Below are 7957 nucleotides of genomic sequence, written 5' to 3'. Positions count from 1 at the left end.
GGAAGGAAGGAGGGAAGGAGGGAAGGAGGGAAGGAGGGAAGGAGGGAAGGAGGGAAGGAGGGAAGGAGGGAAGGAGGGAAGGAGGGAAGGAGGGAAGGAGGGAAGGAAGGAAGGAAGGAAGGAAGGAAGGAAGGAAGGAAGGAAGGAAGGAAGGAAGGAAGGAAGGAAGGAAGGAAGGAAGGAAGGAAGGAAGGAAGGAAGAAAGAAAGAAAGAAAGAAAGAAAGAAAGAAAGAAAGAAAGAAAGAAAGAAAGAAAGAAAGAAAGAAAGAAAGAAAGAAAGAAAGAAAGAAAGAAAGAAAGAAAGAAAGAAAGAAAGAAAGAAAGAAAGAAAGAAAGAAAGAAAGAAAGAAAGAAAGAAAGAAAGAAAGAAAGGGAGAAAGGAAGGAAGAAAGAAAGGAAATAATCCTAATGAACCATGACTTTCTTCCCTCTGAGCTCTAGTTATGTGCAGCTCAGTCCTATGGGGGAGAAAACAGAGGGATGAGAGAAGGAGAAAGATTTTCTAGATTAAATAGTCACATACTTCCTCTTATGACAGGAAGCTTTCAATGGACCATGCTAAATTAATGTACTTTAATGAATTTATAAACTATGATGCAATGGAAGCTTTTAAACCCTTCTGAAAATTGGACAAGTAGTAGCATGAATCCATTCAAATTCTGCCCACAAAACAAAGCAGCTGGATATTTCTGGAAAATAATAGCAGTGAAACAGTCAGTGCGCACATTCAAATTGTCGTATTTTGGCTTTTGGAGTTAAGGCTAAGACAAATTGGCAAATTCCCACCTCCCAGAGTTAATGATTCAATTTGGTTGTACACTGCAAGAACACTGCAGCTGATTATACTCAGAAAATAAATCACCCCATCTATAAGGCTGAAAAGTGCAATTTTCCACCCAGAAACTGAACATTACGTTGTCCAGAAACTCACAGGACTCCTGCAAAAAGTGTTAGTGCAGAGTATCAAACACTGCCTGCTGAATCAATTCTGATGGATTTTGAGTTTCTGTTGGGACATTTAGCATGTGTCTACTACAACAGGTAGGTAGACAGGAAGAACAGCCTGAGACCACATAAAAGCAACAGCAGTTTCTAAAATTGTTTTGACTGTGAAGCAGATGAAACACAAGATGGTTATGGGTAAGAACTGAAATGTGTATTGTACCCACCAGGAATCAGAGAAAATGGGTTACACAATATAAGCATACCATGTGTGCTGATTGCTTATTCTCTTCCTTATTTCCCCCCTGTAGTCCTTTTTGTTTTGAATAAAACATTCTAAGTTTTATGAAATATGACTGTTGCAGCTTTTATCAGTTATGGTACAATTTAAGGAATAGAATTGCTCTTTCTTCCACTCTTCTCAGGGTATATTGTATAAGTCATTATTCAGTTACTTCTCTTGTATGTGTGGTAGGCAAAGGCAGCCATTTAAAGCAGATCTTTACTTTCTTTAAGAGTAAAGCAGGTTTCATACATTTTGCAGCTATGCTCCAAATAAAAATCCATAATTTTGAAAGATGCATTTATTTTTATTCTTAAAGAAACTACCATTCTTCTATGACTTGTTTTCTTACTTCAGAAAATATAATTAAACAAGCTGTAATAAAGGCCATTCTAGCGTCCAATTGTGTTTTCCTAGATACTGTAACTAAATGTCCTTGTTTATAACCCTTCACAGACAATGCTCTTCCAAACACTACCCTAAACATTCACCATCGTCCTACTTATTGCTAAGTATTTTCAAGTTACCACCACTTGTTCTTTGCAGCCACTACTTCCCTAAGCTGGAGTTCAAGTTTTTATATGGCAATATAAGCATGGGAGATATTTGGTGAAGCATTACGTATGGAGACCAAATAAACAGCCAGCCATTAACCTTCTGTTTAAGTATTTAGGAAAAAAACTTATAATTTACAAATGGTAGATTCTGAATAATACAAAACTAATTTTCATCAAACTAGAACTTTCCCTTTATAGGAACTTAGCTGCATACCTGAGATATAAGAGTGGAGGCCCTATACCCTCTAAGCAATACAATAAACAGCAGTCTATGCAAAATTCCTCTCAACTTTATTTAATTTACTTGTAAGGCAAGGTTAATATTGTTCAGCTTTTTGTCTCTTGCTTGTATTGGAAAGGATGATAGAATATGCATAAACTCTGGGGTAGCTATTTCCGATAGCTCTGAATTAGAGATTTGATCTGCTTAAACCATGCTGTAAGTAACAGCCTACTGACAGTGAGACCCTTACCAAATGCACAAGCCTTTCCAGAAACAAAGTATTCATATTTTTTTCACATATGGTAAACACATTCCAGAGAAGCAACCCAAGCAGCAACAGAAAGAATGTACAGAAAGAGTAAGCTAAATGAACACAAAGATCTCCCTCTTCAATTCTAGACCATTCTTGCCCAGGTTAATCCAGAGAAAGTAAGAAGACACTGCAGCATTTATAACAGTGACTGCACAAGCAAGTCTCTTAATGGGGCTTACCATTACTAGTATATTTTTCCAGTGCAAGAATTTCATCCTGCTATTACTCTTACAGATTCAGGGTGCTACCAGTCATTAGTTATAGCTGCTTTTGGGGATTAAACCCAAAAGTTCTTATTTAATAATTTCATTGCATGATATTTGTTAAAAATAAATAACAGAAGAGTTAATCAGGAGTAATTGCAGTAGTGCTTGTGTGAGGTATAGATCACAGCAATAACTGTAGCATGTTAATCTACTGAGAACTCTCTTACCAGTTTGATCTGGTATTGAAAAGAGAAAGCTACTTTGCCCATAACCGATCACCTAAACCAGTTCTCTATTTGCAGCTGGATTTTCACTGCTTTCCTGATGACCTCTGGAAGTGCAACCTATTTCAGTATACAATCAGATTGGGTTACTTTGGCTTTACATCCCAGCCAAATGTTTGTAAACAAAATTGTGGCTTTTTAGACCACCCTTGGAGACTGCTACAGTGGCTGAAAAAGACAGACCAGCTTATTTTTTTGAAAACTGAGCAATTACCAAACCAAAATCAAGCAATAAGCTTTCTTGATTAGCAATAGCTGCAATCCATCTTACACCTTTGTTTTTAGGAACAATCATCTTGATATTATCACAATCTGTAACACACCATTTCATTATCGTACTAAAAAAATAATCACAATTAGCAAGGTCTCTGTCTCCTGTCCTCACATCAAGAGCTACACACAGATATTCCTTTTAATTGTTTCCAGACAAACATCTGGTCCTGACAATGCAATTGTAACAGACCATAGTGCATCTCTATGTATACCTGACCACTACATACAGCTTTAAATAGACCTGCTATTAGGAAATCAACAAACCATTTCAGCCTGAACCATTACTAAAACCAGTCTGGATTCACAAAAAACTGTAAGAAGTCCTTCTGCTTGCAGTGGGACCAGGAGCCTTCAAAAATGTGCTACCATCAGCCACTTCTGAAAGCTGTATTGATACATGTATGGTAAGTACTAGTAAGAAGATGGTCAAGACATTAGATACTTCTTACAGAAAGCAAATACTTAATGCTTTAGGCTGCATGAGAACAACGGTTAGATCTGGACAGATGAGGATATGCTTTAAAATTAAGATAAAAGGCAGTCTATTTAACAGAAGCTGACCTAACGACCATAACATAAATCTAAATCACCTTTGGTGGAATCTTTTGTTTGATAAAGCTGAATATTTGTTCAATCCTTGTTGACTGCATTGGTTCTGCAGAAGCATCATTTACAGTCCTGTCCTCCCATAATTTCCTGAGCCTGATACTTTATCTTCAGGGACTCAAAGACTCAGTCTCTGCATTATTATATTGTAAAAGACACAACATGCTTTCTATGGCTGACTGCAATGTAAGATCCTCACTGATACCTGCTGGCTTCAAAGGAAGCCTGTGTTGGCTTCAGCAAGACCTGGAACACCAGTAGCTCAGCTTTTAGACTCATAAGAATATAAGAAAAGCAACACTGGAAGAGATCAAATATCCATCTCTGATGGCAACCAACTTCTAGAAAAGAGCCTAAGTATAGAAAAACACAGATACTCTCCCAACTGTGGCTGCAGTACTTCCTGCAGAGGTGGCACCTCAAGCATGTAACAGTCCCCAATACAATTTTCAGATTAATTTGTTTAGTCCTTTTCTGAATTCATACACATTGCAACATGCACTGCATCCTGCACCAGGAGTTATGCAGCGTAATTGTGGACTTCACAAAATGCAGCGTTGTTTTGCTCATGCTGAATCTACCAGGTGTTAACTCAGTTTGATACCTGGTAGTTCATGTTCTTTAGTGGATAAAACAGTTGGTCCCTATCTATTTTCTCCATTTCACTTGCAGTTTTATCTAACCATAACCTGCAAAACCTGCAAATCATCTCTCTTCTGGGCTGAAGAGTCCTCTCTGTGTATCTAGTCAATAATTCTGTGTTGTAACAAACCAAATAGTACATTTGATTGAAAACATGAAAAAACAAAACTCCAGACAGGTTTTTTACTGCATCACTGGCTTGTAACCTTATCTGAAATAATGTCAGCTTCAATGTGAATGAAGTTAAATCAGAGTAGAGCCAATTAAAACCAAGCTGGTAACTTATTTAAAAGGATAAAATGAAGTGAACAAAGAATAAATTTAAACATATGTCCACTAGAATTTTTAGCTAATCTATTTAGGTGTTTGTTTGTTTGTTTTTTTAATCCAGAGGAAAAGAGAAGCAGGATGTGTATCTCATAGAATGGTTTGGGTTGGAAGAGACCTTAAAGATCATGCATTTCCAAACCCACTGCTATGGGCAGGGATACCTCCAACTAGAACAGGTTGCTCCAAGCCCTATCCAACCTGGCCTTGAACATTGCCATGGAAGGGGCATCCACATCTCCTCTGGGCAACCTGTTACAGTGTTTTACCACCCTCACACCCAAGAATTTCTTCCTAGTGTGTAATCTAAATCTCCCCTCTTCAAGTTTCAATCCATTACCCCTTGTCCTGTCACTACATGCCCTTGTAAAAAGTTCCTCCCCAGCTTTCCTGTAGGCCCCTATAAGGTCTTCCTGGAGCCTTCTCTCCTCCAGGTTGAAAACCCCCAACTCTCTCAGCCTTGTCTTCATAGCAGAGGTTCTCCAGCCCTCAGATCATCTTTGTGGCCCTCCTCTGGACTCACCCCAGGAGTTCCATGTTCTTCTTGTACTGGGGGCTCCAGAGCTGGACACAGTACTCCAGGTGGGGTTTCACAAAAGCAGAGTAGATCTTGACCTGCTGGCCACGCTTCTTTTGATGCAGACCAGAATAAAGTTGCCTTTCTGGGCTGCAAGTGCCTATTGCCAGCTCATGTTCAGTTTTTTTTATCCGCCACCGTGCTCTAGTCCTTATCCTAAGGCTGCTCTCAATCCATTCTCCACTCATACTGTATTTATGCCTGGGATTGCCCTGACTCATGTGCAGGACCTTGCACTTGGCCTTATTGAACTTCATGAGGTTGGCATGGGCCCACCTCTCAAGCCTCTGGATGGCATCCCTTCCCTGCAGCATGTCTACCACATCACACAGCTTGGCGTCATCAGCAAACTTGCTGAGGTGCATTCCATCCAACTGTCCATGTTGCCAATGAAGATGTTAAACAGCACTGGTCCCAGTACTGAACCTTAAGGAACACCACTCATCACTTATTTCCCTTTGGACATGGAGCTATTGACCAGTCAGTTCCTTCTCCACCAAGTGCTCCTTCCATCCAGTCCGTATCTCTCCAATTTAGAGACAAAGACATTGTGCAGGACAGCGTCCTATGCTTTGCACAAGTTCAGATAGATGATGTCAGTTGCTCCTCCCTTATCCACCAATGCTGTAACCCCATCCCGGAGGGCCATCAAGTTTGTCAGGCATGATTTGCCCTTCGTGAAGCCATGTTAGTTGCCATTAAACACCTCCACCTTTTCCATGTGCACTAGCATAATTTCCAGCAGGATCTGCTCCATGATCTTGCCAGGCACAGAGGTGAGACTGACTGGCCTGTACTTCCCTGTGTCTTCTTTTTTCCCTTTTTAAAAATGGTTGTCACATGTCCCCTTTTCTACTCAGTAGAAATTTCACCAGATTGCCATGACTTCTCAAATATGATGGACAGTGGCTTACCAACTTCATCTTCCAGTTCCCTCAGGACCTGCTGATGTATTTCATTGGGTCCCATGGACTTGTGCACCTTCAGGTTCCTTAGCTGGTCTCAAACCTGATCTGCCCCTACTGTGGATTGTTATTCATTCTCCCTGTCCTTGCCTTTGCCTTCTGTGACTTGCACAGTGTGGCCCAAGCACTTGTCAGTGAACACTGAGGCAAAAAAAGTAATTTAGTACTTCAGCCTTCTCCATACCCCATATCTGTCTTCATTATTTCAGTATGCACCAGGGATATGACTGTCATTTGCAGTTTGACAACCACAGGAAACTGCCTGTAAAGAACCAGGTTCAAAGGAGGAATGTAATACCATAATATCATGTCTGACTAATACAATTCATACTGTGTGCACATCACCTTCACAGTTCTGTTTCAAGTCAGATATCTGTTTAAAAATGTCTTCACAAGAGCAGAAGTTATGACACTTCTGCCTCTGTGAGAAATTACAGAAGTTTGTCAATTTGGAGTCAGTAACAGAAAATTAAGCAAACAAGAAACTAAGTTGTCTTCCAGGAAAATACAGCATGAGATAGACTAGGCTACATATGCCAAGTAGGAAGGTAATCCCACTACCCTTTGGGGGTGGTCAAGACAAGCAAATATTTCACATACAAATTGTCAGATCAGGTGGAAAAAGGTGCATATGAAAATGAGGTTATAGTGAAAAATGCAAAAAAATTCCCAGAGAAGATGTAACACAAAACTTACCATGTTGATCACCTGTTGGAGATACTGTGCAGCTGGCAGATTAAGTGCTAAGCATTGGTACAAATCCATAGAAACATGTTGCACTTGCCTTCATGGTTGCACAGACTATGCATTTATGAGTTAACCTTTTGTGAATAAAGTAAGACTTAGAGAGCTAAATTAATGCCCTTCTATCAGGCCTTTTCAGTATTTTACTTATAACCTGCACAAACTCCTAGCTCTGCTTGGGAAATTAACCCTAACTGGACATCTTAAGCAGGGTCAGTCACTTCAAAACAGCAGCAAGCGGCAAGTTTGAAACCCAACATTGCTAACATTTTCTAGGACCACCAACATAAAGACAATAAAGGAGTTCAGTAATGCTATGCTCATTCATTAATATGTGTGGAAAGCCACTTGATGAGAAACAAATCTAACATAACAAGAGCACTAACCAGTGACTGTCGGAACAGGAAACACTTCTTTGGGTCAATACCACAGGCAAGGATGGCAGCAGTGGTGTCCAGAATGTTCTGTCGCAGGGCAGCTGGTTCCTTGGGCATGGTGATAGAGTGCATGTCCATAATGCTATATAGCACTGAGCTGCACTCTTCCTGCAGATTTACCCAGTTCTGAATGGCTCCAAGATAGTTACCCAGATGCGGCGTCCCAGTTGGCTGGATACCAGAGAAAATCCGATCCACGACCATATTCTGTTACAAACATTGGTAAAATTAACACAGGCATTTTCTTGGCAGATTCCTTTGTATTCTAAAGTCATTAATATGACTTCAATATAAACTACCTCAGGGATGACTAAAAACAATTGCAGTAAGTCAGTCAAAATAAATTATCTTACTGCAAAGAGACTGACAACTAGAGCAATTTTAAGCTGTCAAGAATGCATACGCAAACAAACACAGCTGTAAACAAGATCAGTGAAAAACAGATCTCAGAAACCAAGTGGTAGGTTCTTTCTTCCTTTTTTTTTGCACCAAACCTGTATGTTTCTCTTTAGATCATTATCCACTCTGATACAGAAACCTAGGATCACAGCCCAGAGAAATTAAAACATTTTTGTTG

At 39.8% G+C, this 7957-nt stretch overlaps 1 protein-coding gene across 1 annotated transcript in view; it reads right to left on the bottom strand.

The window, feature by feature from the left end:
• Positions 1-7584, bottom strand: part of WARS2 (tryptophanyl tRNA synthetase 2, mitochondrial) — a 22037-nt gene extending 14453 nt beyond the window's left edge. Inside the window, exon 1 of the mRNA XM_009993372.1 lies at positions 7330-7584. Coding sequence (XP_009991674.1) covers positions 7330-7584 — 255 coding nt within the window. The remainder of the gene's footprint in view (positions 1-7329) is intronic.
• Positions 7585-7957: the final 373 nt, after the last annotated feature.

The sequence above is a fragment of the Chaetura pelagica genome, unplaced genomic scaffold (genome assembly GCF_000747805.2).
Source record: "Chaetura pelagica isolate M959 unplaced genomic scaffold, ChaPel_1.0 scaffold101, whole genome shotgun sequence".
NCBI lineage: Eukaryota > Metazoa > Chordata > Aves > Apodiformes > Apodidae > Chaetura > Chaetura pelagica.
The sequence above is the reverse complement of the archived record's forward strand: the minus strand, read 5'-3'. Positions and strand labels throughout refer to the sequence as shown.